The 13,011-nt window shown below is 50.7% G+C and overlaps 1 protein-coding gene and 1 long non-coding RNA gene across 14 annotated transcripts in view; one reads left to right on the top strand and one right to left on the bottom strand.

Moving 5' to 3' along the window:
• The window catches only part of ST14 (suppression of tumorigenicity 14), a 28,224-nt gene that overhangs the window by 13,951 nt on the left and 1,262 nt on the right, over window positions 1-13,011 (bottom strand). Inside the window, exons 2-6 of one of the 12 annotated variants that reach the window (XM_021376261.1) lie at window positions 11,051-11,128; window positions 10,605-10,741; window positions 8,602-8,826; window positions 7,857-8,015; window positions 6,764-6,833 (exon numbers count right to left, since the gene is read on the bottom strand). In XM_021376261.1, coding sequence (XP_021231936.1) covers window positions 6,764-6,833; window positions 7,857-7,918 — 132 coding nt within the window. In that variant the 5' untranslated portion in view covers window positions 7,919-8,015; window positions 8,602-8,826; window positions 10,605-10,741; window positions 11,051-11,128. The other 11 variants (XM_021376262.1, XM_021376263.1, XM_021376266.1 and 8 more) reach the window with 11 other exon arrangements.
• LOC110387744 overlaps window positions 11,122-13,011 on the top strand; it is a 20,079-nt gene continuing 18,189 nt past the window's right edge. For both annotated transcript variants that reach the window (XR_002432675.1, XR_002432674.1), the window contains exon 1: window positions 11,122-11,904. This is a non-coding gene — a long non-coding RNA (uncharacterized LOC110387744). The remainder of the gene's footprint in view (window positions 11,905-13,011) is intronic.

Genomic DNA, 13,011 nt, shown 5'->3' with positions numbered 1-13,011 from the left:
AGGATGTGAACGCGTGTCCCGCTCTCACCTTGTCCATGACTCCCCAAGAAACAGTCCCCAGCACAAAGTGATCCAAGGTCTGACTCTCTCACCCCTCTCAAGGAAATGACTGCGCTAAACCCTAACAGAAAACCTTCCTTGATATTCTCCCCGCCTTAGTCACAGGTTCAGTTACTTCCTCTTGCTCCTCCTCACTCGGTCCTCACTCGTTGCAGGGCTCCCTGGTAGGCACGGAGGTTTCTGACTGGTGCTGCTGCTGTGCAGCGTCCCGGGAGGAAAGTCACGTGCCAAGGGAGTGAAAGGGTCAGGAAGACGTGTGTCACTGCTGAGGAGGCAGGACACGCACGCAGGACTCCAGGGCAGCAGCAAATTCTGCACAGGAGGAGGTTATCCTGAGCTGTAACTGCCAGGGCACAGGGGGAAGTACGCTTTCTCCGCAGCTTACTTCTGAAAAGCTTCCAGGTGACAAGAGGGAGCTTCTTGTACAGCAGCACGTGCCTGGGCTTCTTCAAAATATCCTTTGGGGATGCTAAAGAGTCGGGAAGTCAGCGTTTAATTATCCTGGTCTTCTCCTGATATGGAAGAGCAAGCAACGGCCCAAACTGACAAAAAAGGAAGAAAAAAGACCAAAAAAGCCCCCAACCAACCAGCAGGTGAGCCTCGAGCTGTTTGTTTGGTGGTCAGAGCGCCGGGCTGCGGTGTGGGGAACTGCAGCATCCTGCGTCACCTCCAACATGTCCCTCTCATCTCTGCAAAGCCTTGATTTCTCATCAAAACAAAGGAAGCTCGGGAGAGGAGTGTGCACAGAGATTTATACCATGCTCGGAGGTCTCCTGCACGCAGCTCCCCAGTGACAGGCTCTGAGTGAAGCCCAGTGCGTAAGCAAACCTTTCCACTCCTCAGTAAAACAGCCACGTAATATATTTTTAGACAGCAACCGTAATCTGCCGGACTGGACAAACCAGAAGATGCAGAAGTGACTAATTCTGTCAGCAGGAAATCCAGCGGGCGCATGGGGAGGGTGGGAACTGCCACGGCAGACTCTGGACTGGAGATGCTTTACTGGAAAGCAGAGATCCCCCTGCAGCAGGGACTCCCAGGAAGGCCAGGAGGTGTCTCTTCCCAGCAAGAGGATTTCTGGGATGTTTCCAAAGGGCTGGCCAACATGGGATTAGCATCCCCCTTACTGGCTGGTTTCAGGCTTGTCTTGTCTGACAGTGCCAGCAGGACAGCTCGGCGCGGCCCACACACCCACAGCCCCCACTGCTCTGCACCCCTCCCAGGCATGTCCTCTGACCTGGCGTCCATGCCTACCTCACTGGACTCTGCCCCACACAACTACTGGGCTCTTGGCCATGAGTTTCGCCTGTCTCTTATCACCAGTTAATTTGTTTGCCCAGCACAACACAGATATGGGATTCAGCTGCTTCTTTTGACTGCCACCACAATCCAGCCCCATCTTCTCTGCCACAGATCTGCGCAGAAGTGAAGAGCAGGTGTGTGACTAACACAGCATCACCCAGCTCTGCTGGCACCTGTGCGGCTCTGCACAGCCCCGCTCCTTCCCTCTGCTCCAGGTATGCACTAAGGCTCCACCTGACACCAGTGCACACGGCCAAGAGATGCAATACAAAGTCAGAGAGGACCTGGGGAAGGTCTCCAGAGATGAAGGAGAGTCATCAGACCATTACCCGACTCTTGCCAAGCAATCACACCCTTCAGATCCCAGCCTGCGTATGCAAGAGACAGTTCTCACCTCCCCTTTTCCAGCCACACCTGCTCAATAAAATCTAAAACAATTATCACATGAGCAGTGCGGTCCTGGAAGCGAGAGGAACGAAAGCCATCAGCTAACTGAGCCGGCTGCAGGCAGCAGGGCAGCCTCACCACCTGGGACAGCCCGGCCTTGGAGACGAGCGGAGCGGGCTCACAGATCCCACAGGGAGACTGCCTGCCTCCAAATAACACACACTAAATCACGCCCAGCTGCTTCGCTGCAGCAAAGCTCCTCCTTTTGGAGCTGGTACAAGAGCCCTACGTGTCTATCTGAGCAAACTGTGGACACTGTCACATCCCACAGCTTATTCTCGCTACAGATCTTCAAAATATATTTATTTTCTCAAGACTGAGATTTGCTGGGGGTATGGAAAGGGAAGTTGCTGCTCAAGCGGTGCCTTAGCACCGACCGCATTCCTTGAGCCTGGCAGAGGAAGAGAAGTGGGCATTGCACAGGAGCAGTTCAGATCGTAGGGACCTTCCAAGGGTTTACTGTACCTTAGGCTAGTGTGTTGCTGTGCAGATAGAGCACAGAGAATTATTTTTTCAAGATCCAAAGTCTTCCAGATGATACTTCACGACAAAAACAGTTTTATGGTGCTGGCGCATGAGCAAACAACTAGCTTCCCATCAAATAAAACCCTAAAAGTGACTGACAGCGTGTGCACAGCGTGCAACTCACTTCACCCACGCAGCTCAAGTGCAGCTACACAGCGAGACCAACTCCTGCACCAACACCTGCTGAAAACCTCGGTACTGCTCCAGAAGGAGATCTTATGACAATAATCTTCTCGCAAATTCTTGATAAGAAAGACGTGGAAATAGCAAACATAAGAGCTATGTTTCATTAAGGCATATTCATGCTGCGTTGCCCCAATATTGGCAGAAAAGCACTGTCGAAACTTTATCAGTGTTTTATTTCCCTCCAGTAGTTCCTTATTAAGGGCAATTGCACTATAAAATGACGGCATCTGAACTAAGAAGGGAATAAAGGACAGAATCCTCCAGACCTTCCAAATTCCAGGCAGAGAGGACAAGTTTAATAGTGAAAGACACCCGTCACACACCAATTCCAAACACAGGTCTTTACAGCATTCAATTGCCTTGTGACCATCCTGAGTCACAGAGAAACTGAATTCCCTTGGGTTAATTACAGAAGAAACTAAGTTAATGTTTGCACAGGACAGCACGGGCTTGGCTTGCTACCCTGCATCAGCCTTATCACCGCAGCTGTGTCATGCAACGCACAGCTCATAGCAGTGACCACATCTATTTGTGTTTCTGTTGCAGCAGGTTTTTTTCACGTAAGATTGTAATCCTCGGGGAGAAGTGGGAATTAAAGCCGCCTCAGAGGCCTGACATATAGCGATGAGTCTTGAAATTCCTCCCTGCAACACGCAGATTTCCAAAGCCCAGAAGAGAAGCGTGCCACAGACGTAAATAGCTTATTTAGAACTCTTAGATCTTGCCTGGTGCAGAGTACTGTCTGAACTACAAAAACACCCTCAGGTCGCCGAACAAACAGCTGTGCTCCAGCCCTCAGCAAAACACCCTAAGCTCATCATGACATTTCGCCCACACTCTTTACTGGCTCTTCCAGTCTTGAGGTGGACCTGGGCCAAGATATTTCAATACTTGGGGTCAACAGCAGGGGAAATACCAGAACCTCCAACCAAGCAAAGCCTTCTATCAGCAAATCCACCCTTACTCAGCCGCTGTGGTAGCTGCTCTCACGAGCACATTGCCCAGATATCACAGCACACTTCTGCAAGGTGAGACTGCGCGGCCTTTGGTTGGAAACGCAGTACTCTCCCCTGAGGCGAGAACCTTTGGTCCCATACATTCCCCAGTCAGGCCCTCACTAACGCCCTCCCTGTTCCCTCAATAGTTTTACACAGTGATTTTTTGTTTACAGAACAAAGGTCTTCCGCACTCTCGATCAACCTCAGCCTCTTTCTCGCTGTGCCTTCCTTATCCCTCGTTGCCTTTGGCAAGAAGAGCAGCAAAACTGGCCCAAGAAGCAGCTCACCCAGCAGCCTCTCTCGCACTGCCTGAGTGAAAAGCTCTGCACCTTTCTAAGGACAAGGATTAGCTTCCCCATGCACTGCACCCACGGGCTGTAAATCTCACAGCAGGAAGCAAAGTCATTGCAAAACACTCCCATTTGCTCCACCGCCATGTTTCCAGGTCCACCAAGCCCAACAGCAGTTGAACCACCAGAGAGAAACTCCTCAAAGCATTCATCTGCAAGGAGAGAACTCCCAGATCAGGTCAGCTCTTCTTGTGCTCAGACCCCAGGGGAAGGACGTGGCACGTCCCTGATCCTGGCGGCTCAGCCGCAGTGTGATGGGGGTGGCTCGAGCATCCAGCCGTGATGTGAAGATGTATGAAACCCACAGCTGTCATACAATCATTCAGGTTGGAAAAGACCTCTCAGATCCCCAACGCAACCCCACCCCACCGTGCCCAGTGCCCACGTCCCTCAGTGCCACATCCCCACGGCTCTGGAACACCCTCAGGGATGGTGACCCTCCCTCCCCCCTGTTCCCTGGGCAGCTGTGCAGTGCAGCACCGCTCTTTTGGACAATAACTTTTTCCAAACATCCTGGACTTTCTGTGGCGCAACATGAGGCCATCAACTCTCATCCCATCCCAGCAACACCAGGACACCAGCAGGCCGTGAGGATCCCTAATGGCCTTTTCCTGGAGAACAACCAGCGCTTGGCACAACCGTGTCCCCCAGAGCGGAGGACAAGGACCTCACCCATTACGGTGGCACTTGAAACAACTCCTCCTGCCCCGGGCCGCGCACACAGGGCTGGAAGCAGGGAGACCTGTTTCTCTTGCTGTGGGCCAGCTTCCTCCTCAGCGCTCCAGCGACCTGCCGCCAGGTGACAACCACCAGCCCTGTCCCCAGGGACCCACGCCAAGCAGGGGAGCAAGAAAACGCAACGGTCACTGTTAGTTCAAGGTCTGGAGCAGCTTCATGGTACTGAACAAGCTCCGCGAGCACAACCCCAGAGCACTGGGCACGCTGCTCCCGACCCACTCTTTGCTTTCCCAAAAAGCACGGACTGCGGCTTCAGCTCGCTCGCCTTCCAAGCACGCAGATAACTCACCGGTTAACGAGCAAAGCCCCACAGCGCACGCCTAACGCCGACTGCGGCCGGCGGAGCGAGCCCCGCTGCTCAGCATCCCGGATCCAGCAGCGCACCTCCGCGCCCTCACCTGTGTCACTGCGGCGCAGCTGAAGCTGAAATCACAACGGCTCGCCGCTACTTCAACCTCAACACTACGAACTTCGCACCACCGCGGCCCCGCGAAGCGCCGGGCGCTCCCAGGCTTCCTCTCTTCCCCCCCTTCCCTCAGCTGCGGCAAACAGCCCCGCGGAGGGCGGCAGAGCGGGCGCTCACCTCGCGCCGCGCCGAGTACCTCATGCCGCCGGCGGGCGCCGCGGGGCCGCGCTCCATGCCCAGCGCCGCCGGCTCAGGCCGCCATGGCGCGGCGTCCGCGGCCCCTCCTCCGGCCCGGCCCTCCGGCAGGTGCGGGACGGGAAGCAGGAAGCGGCCCGGGAGCCGCGCGGGTCAGGGTTGGGGTGAAGCGGGCGGCGTTCCCCGGTAGCGCGACGCGTCCTGAGGCAAAGCCTCGTGAGGTGACAACAGCCATCCTGTAGGAAACGAATGCCACAGGGACCGGCCTGCTGTTCGCCCAAGCACAGCGCGTCCGTAACGGCACTCTCTGGCCGTACTGTTCCCCCACCCAGATGCCCCGAAATAGCAGCAGAGTTCCTCTGTCCATCCGGTACCCAAACCCCGATCCCTCGTACAGACGGACCCCAACCCAGATGCCTCCAGTAGCAGCATGTCTCCTCTGTCCATCATGTAACCCAGCCTAGATCCCTCAAGTAACAACACAGCCCCTCTGTCCATCCAGAACCTTCACTCGCATCCCTTAAGCAGAGGTGAGCCCACGTACCTACCCTGCACCCAACCCAGATCCCACAGGCAGCGGCACGGACCCTCTGTCCATCCAGCACTCCCACCCAGATTCCTTCAAGCAGTGAAACAGCTCCTCTGTCCACCCACAGCCCTCACCCAGAGCCCTGAAGCAGCAGCACAAATCCTCTGTGCACCTTGTACACGCACTCACATCCTTCAAGTATCAGCACGTCCCCTTCGTCCCGTGTCCCTGCAGCAGAGGCACAGCTTCTCTGTCCCTTCAGAACCCCTCACCCTGCGGTAGCAGCACGGCCCTTCTGTCCACCATGTACCTCACAAAGATCCCTTCTATACTAGCACAGCTCCACTATCATGAGCCCCAACCTACAACCCTCAAATAGCAGCACAGCCCTTCCTGTACCCCCACCCAGCTCCCTCAAGTAGCAGCACAGATGGCCTTTGAGGGTCCCTTCAACTAACCATTCTCCAGCCAGAGGAGAACAGATGTAAAATGACACACAACGCAGCAGAAACTGCACTGTATCCAAATTCTGCACTGCGAGGTTTGGGCAACATCTCCCAGGGACCGTACAGCCTCATATTAAGCAGCACTGCCAGGGATGAGAAGGAGAGACCAGAAGAAAAGATCTGAGTTTTCAGGATGCTCTAATGCAGATCTAAAAGAAAGCTTTCAACACCAAAATCTGCATTCCTAATGCAGTTTTACTCCACTGTTTTCCTCTTCTTGGGAAGATGACTCTAATTACACTAATTTCTAGGCTTCCTACATTCAACATTAAAGACACCAATACCACCTTCCTTGACAAAGTTCTTCCCTTCTCCGTGTTACACGTGATAGTCTATACCATCATGCAATACACCCCTCAGAAAGTCAAAGTCTGAACTGGTCCTCCTTTAAACCAACTGCATCCAGCCCTGAAACTGATTTTTTCCATACCTGAACATGCACACCTCCCACCTCTCTAGTTTGGTGTATCAGAAGTTGCACGCTGATTCACAGTGCCGCAGGGAGATGCGTGCTGGGTTACCTTTGTTTGCCCTTGCTCTAAAATGTCTCCTGCAGAGTGCAAGTGTCCTGTCCCTTTTGCAGGTGACTCCCTGGGGAAAAAGAAATGATGTCTGCTCTTTGATCCTGCTGTTTTCTCTGTGGGTGAAAAACTTAACTCTGTGCTTCAGCCACTGCTTTCCCGGCTCCCTCATCAGCCACCAGAATCCCATTTGCTTGCTGAGCACCACAGGGCAGGAACTATTTCCAGACTTAAGGTATTCCCCTTCAAAAGGTGGCTTTGTTAGTCAGCCTGCTGAAACTACCTGGCTGGCTGATGTCAGGAGCTGCTCTCAGCTCTCTCCTGATGCCCAGCCCTGCCCAGCGCTCCACTTTTACAGCCTTTCCCTCCCTGGCTGACTGCAGGTGCTCCAATCTGATTTAACACCCCAGTAAAGCAGCGTATTTTATGTACAGAGCAGCTACTCCGAGCTGAACCACTGCTCTTTGTTTCTGCAAATTCATCCTCCTCTTCTGCATATCAATTAATCTCCTCCAGGCAGGTGCCAAGAAAACACTGTGCTCTGGGATGTGGCTGATGAGGGCAGTCCCACTCTTTGAAGCCTAAGGTGTCTCCTGCAAAGATCCACAGCTCTTGGTTTCACGCAGAGCTGCAAATGCTCAGTGCTTCCTGTCATTCAAGCCACTGACATTTTGCAAACTAATTCATTAGCCCAGTTGGCTCTTTGAAAAAGGAGATGCAATCATTGCTGGGAAAACAAGAAAGCAATCCATGTGCTGAATATAAAATATTACATAGCTGGAAGGCAGTCAGTTCAGAGCTCTAAATGATAAGATTCCCTTTTCTTTGCTGCCAAAGCACAGTGATTTACTTAGTGGCTGTGTTGCAATAATGGCTAACTTGCCATGGTAGATGATGGCCCACTCCTTCTGACCACTGTACAGACCCAAAACATCAAAGCACCATTCTCAATAAGCAATCTGCCACGTGCTTTTGCACTGGCAGACGTTCCACGTGCCTCTCTGGTCTGACTGAAGGATGCTGAGCTCAGCAAGTCCATCTCCACTATTAAGAAAGATGTAATTAAAGCAGAAAGATCAAGCAAATTACTCACTTGCAATGGTAGCAGTCAGCAACAAACAAAGCCTCCATTTCTGCCCACTTATAGCAGTTCATTCAATAAAGGCTGTCACCTCTTCCACCTAGCCTCCTCTCTTTGTATCTGTATGGCCACGACAGCAGCATGAGAGCAGAAAGCTGAGGTTTAATATACCTTTAGGAAGAAGGAGATTACTTGCTTTAGGTACAACCGAAACTTTGAGAAACAAGTCCGTCTTTGTTATAATTGTACGCGAGTTCCAAGAGCTAAACCACAGCGAGCTCTACCCCCAGGAGAGTCCCAAAGGAGACGGATTAGCTGCTGGAGCAGCAAACACCATCTGAACAGGCAGAATACTTCCACATCAGCTCCCAGCCCTGGAAATGCCACGCAGGGAAAAGAAGAAAAGGTAGCTGCTTACACCAGGAGCGAAGGCAGGCTGCCTGCAGGGCAAACGTCTTCTGGTGGAGGCAGTTCCTAGTAATTCTAGCTCCACAAAGAAGCACCATCCATCCACATAGCCACACCAGCGAAGGACTACATTCAAAGTCAGTGACAAAGGGTTTTCCTCACTGCAGCGTCTCAAGGATTCTGTTCTCAGTGTGACTCCCAAATTCAAATTTCACCAGCAGTACCCTCCCACCCAGATTCCTGCCAGACAACCCTGAAACCACCCCACACATGTCTGCAGCTAAAACTTCCAATCCGGTCTGGCAACTTAGACAGCGATACAAAAGATTGGGAGAGAGATAAAACTCACAGGGTGTCCTGTTACTTTGCATTCCAATGGGTAAATAAAAGGCTGATTCAGTGGGAGGAGAGCAAAACGTCATCCAGAAGCACTGCGGTTTCCAGCTGAACCGGCAGCCCCCGGCTCCAGCAAAGGAGTGTGATCTCCTGGTGAACACTGGGTACTGTACAGCTGACGACTTCCACAGGGCCAGCTCTTCCTGCAAGTTGTCTCAGCGTGATTCAGTCTCTCCATCTGCAATGCAAGGAGAATAATCACTGACTTTGGAGAACGGGACCTGTAAAAGGTGCACCAAGTTGCCCTCACTTGGCCGCATGATGCCATGAAGGCCAAGCTGAGATATGGAACTACTTTTCAGAAAGCTATTCAGGGATTTCTGTTTAATTTGGATAGGAACTTATCCTTTCATCTCTAATGCTTCTTTCAAAAGCTGTGGACTGAGAGTCCTGCTTCCAAAACATGACTTCGGCAAGGATCAGAAGTAGCTTTGCCCCTCATATCAGTAATACCAGTCAATTCCACCTACTTTAGCACTTAGCCAGAAAAGTGCTCATAACAGAGCTTTCCTGAGTTCATGAAAGCTGGCACAAGTGACCAGCTCCATCCTGTGGAAGGTACAGGCATGAGCAGCGAGCAAAGGATGTGATGGGATGCAACCAGCATGCAATAGGAAAGCCCACCCTCAGCTCTCCAGCACATCACAGACAACTCTGAGACACGTTTTCAAAATGAAGGAGAGTCATTTCTTGTGCACCAGCCACCCAACAGCTGTGAGACACAGCACGCAAATGGCTAAGAAATGCATCGTAGGATGTAAGCTTGCTGCCAGGACTCTACAATTTGCTAGGCCTTTCTTGAGAACTTCCATGGCTTATGAAAGCAGAACCTCTTTTGGAGAGCTCTGAATCAGTAACAGCAGTGTTTGCCAAGCTGTAAGTGCAATAGAGTGGACAGGCTTGAATGCCAGGTTTCTGGCACTGTGTATTTTGAAATGCAGCTGTGCGCTTGGGCACACCCAAGATTCAAAGTCAGTTAAGGTCCTGTCTGCCTGACAATCTGCAAATGAGTAAGAACTGAGAGAGATGCAGACAATGCATTGGAATCACCTCTCCCTCTTCGCTTTACTACAAACAAGTAGACCTAACCTGTGCTCACCTGCCTTGCCTCCTTATTTTCTACGGAAAACAGAAGTTCAGACTTGGTGTGGTATTACCTCAGCTGCTAATAACAAAAAAAAGGCACAACTTTGATTTTTCATTTATTCCTCTTTTTTCCCTCACTTTGCTGATGTGCCATACAGCAGGGCTTTTTTGTTTTTGGAGGTCCAGCTCCTGCTCTCAAACATACTAACTGAAGTTCTTCCAGTTATCCCTCTAGTGGGGTACGGTGACACTGCATGTGCTATCAACAGGCCCACCCTAAAGCAGGAAATCTAGCATGAACTCACCGAGTTCAGTCTGCCAAAGGTGAGAAGCAATACATGCCCTCCTCAGATGCTGCTTGTACTCTCCAGGATGAGGCATCAGGCTGGATGAAACACCCTGCAGGTTAGATCAGGCTTGCAGACCTGCTCTAATCCATTCTCCACCTCTAAAGATGACTACACACTACATCTGTCTGTCTCCCCTCCTCCCAGGACAATCTCTTCTAGCATTAAGGTGACTTTCCTTTCTACTTAGTGAAGCAGGAGCAGCAGAAGAACTAGGATACTGATGTGGGCATCCTGGGAAGAACACAGTCACTTCCAAAAAACCAAAGCTAATCCTTTAATTTAGGGACCAGCAGCCTTTGGCATAGAAGAACAAGAAAGCTGCAGTAGGAAGCAGCTCTCCAAGCTCAGCAGGAACTAGAAATCACTGCTGAGCATGAGATAGGGTCTTGGAAACCCACTGAGAAGCAGCAGCAGTTCTCCTCTAACATACACAAGCCATTTTTACACTATGGAAGATAAAAAACACCTTGTTCCAAGATGAGTTCCAGGGGTGAGGACAGTGAAGGAAGAGGCTCTGTACCTTATCCTGCTGCTTTCAAGTCGCGTGATAAATCTCCTGGGTGGCATCTGAATTGTCACTTGTCTGAGTCCCAGCACAAGGCAGCTCTGCAGTGTCCACGGGGCAGTTTTGACTGCAAGAGTGCTGTGCAGATCTTGCTGTAAAGGAAAACGCACAGCATTGAGAGTGTCTAGCATTTGCAGCAGCATTCACAATAGGAGGCAGCAGTGCCAAGTACAACAGTGGAGACAGCAGATTCATAAACACAAGAGCTGAAATATGACCTTCCCACAAGCAGACTGGGTCTCCTTGGTTTCTCTGTCGGGCACTGGTTACTTCTGGTATTTGCTTCAGGCTTTTTTGACCTGTGCTCTCAGAACAAAGTAATTTCTTTAGCCACTTTTCCATGAAAAACTATACTGACAAATAGAGAATCAGCAGGATTATGGTGTCAAGATACAACATACCTTTAAATCCAGTTGCACAAAAGAGAAGTGTACTCTTTGCACCTACAGCAAGAACACAGGAAATTCTCACAGAAAAACCTGCATAGAAGCAAGCAGCATTTGTCATCAGCAGTTGATTCATCTAGTAACAAACAAGGATTTACTGTGGTACAAAGAACATGGCCTGTAACTTTCTCCTGGTGTGGCTCTGGAGCGGGCACAAAACCTCCAGATAGAGGCACCTCATCTAGAACATTCTATTTAACCAGAGGGCTTCAGCTTGGCTGGGCTGAGGTTGCAGTCTGTCCCTTTCCATAGTGATAAGGTGAGGAACTTTTTGCTACGCTTCTGCTTTCAAAAGCGGGCATTGTTATTGGAAGTTCTGACATCCAGGACCCTGCTCGTTTGTTTCTGAAAAGCTATAGTACTTCCCAATGGCTACTGGAAGTTAACTGAGACTGTACTGAGTATCTGCAGCACGACTAGCACTTGGCTACCAAAGAACCACTTATCTCAGCAATTCCACCTAGGTCGTGCAGCCAAAAGGGTGACCACACCTGACTTAAGGAATAATGCATCTATTGTGTAAGAGCAGAAGTAAACCTCACCCTCATTTCTGTCTCGTTCTGTGCACGGCTTGGACTGACAAACTGGAGGTATCAACTCGTTGGTGTTCCCGTGAGGCAGACCACTGGCTGGCACTGAGCTCTGTCCTACACAAATCGAGGAGTTCAGGCTGCCTCTGCAGGGAGCCCGGTGCAGGCAGGGGAAAGCTGCAGCTGTTTGCCATCAGCCTGAACCACACAGCACGAAGGAGAAAGGGAACTCTGCTGTGGTGAACTGCTGACTGACAGGAGGGCGCTCCTAGCATGGAGGTATGTACCCTTAGGAGTTGCTTTCTTGTAATATATCCTTTCTCTGTGTGTGTGTGTGTGTATCTATGATGCAGGTGATCCTCCTGTGTGACAGCTCCTTTGGCAATCCTTTCATCAGTAGCTTGGATCATTCCCGTAATTCTCTGTTGAACTTTTCAGTGCTGTCCCTCCCCTGGGCCGGAGGATGTGATTCAACTACACTAACAAATATTTTAGACTGCACAGTAATAATTACAAAACTTGAGCAGCAGTGAATACAGGCAACTATTCTCCTTTTGCACTGCACTGAATCAGGAGAGGTGGATGTTTTACTCTGAATCCTCTGCTTAAGAAACACCCAGGGCTCTGGCAAAGTCCATTTGCTCAGCACTGCCTCCCACCTCAAGCCTTGGCCCAAATCTTCCATGGTTTCTTGGTGCAGCTCTGTTGTATGTTGGACAACCGAACTAAATTGTGACGTGCAGCTTTATTGATACTGATTCCTAAACGGGAACGTCACCGCAGACAACATAACTGTCCTGCAGGTCACAGAGAACGGAGTTTTCTTGGGACTTTGTAGTGTGTCGTAATCCAAAAACATGCTTTAAGTTTTAGGGAAAAGCAGCCAAATGACCTTAAACAACCAAGGCAGAAGATAGCATATCAAGGAGTTCCCTGGCTCTTGGCATGTGTCAAAACCTATCAGTAGCTTCCTTTTCGATCATGCTAGCTGTGTCACCGAAAACGAGCAGAAAAAAAATGGCCTTGACATTGGAGAGATGTGGCCTAAGATGGCCTTTCTTTTCCTGCTAGTACTTCTGCATGTTGCAGCCAGTGCAGGAAGCGCTGCTGTCTAGCAGACTGAAATCAGAGAGATGGAAATCTCAAATGTACTGGAATTTTGGCCAGCCTGTTTACAGTTTCTATAAGCTTTAAGTAGATACATCTGCCTTCTAGCTACAGAAAGACTGACAGGTACTTGCAGAGTTAAGACAACCAGTCAAGTATATAGATTTGTTTCAGGAGAGACCAACTGTAAAAGCCTGGCCTACCACAGACAGCAGAGCTGCTCTTCTTCCCTTCCCTTCCCTTCCCTTCCCTTCCCTTCCCTTCCCTTCCCTTCCCTTC

Source organism: Numida meleagris, chromosome 23, assembly GCF_002078875.1.
Source record: "Numida meleagris isolate 19003 breed g44 Domestic line chromosome 23, NumMel1.0, whole genome shotgun sequence".
Lineage (NCBI taxonomy): Eukaryota > Metazoa > Chordata > Aves > Galliformes > Numididae > Numida > Numida meleagris.
The sequence above is the reverse complement of the archived record's forward strand: the minus strand, read 5'-3'. Positions and strand labels throughout refer to the sequence as shown.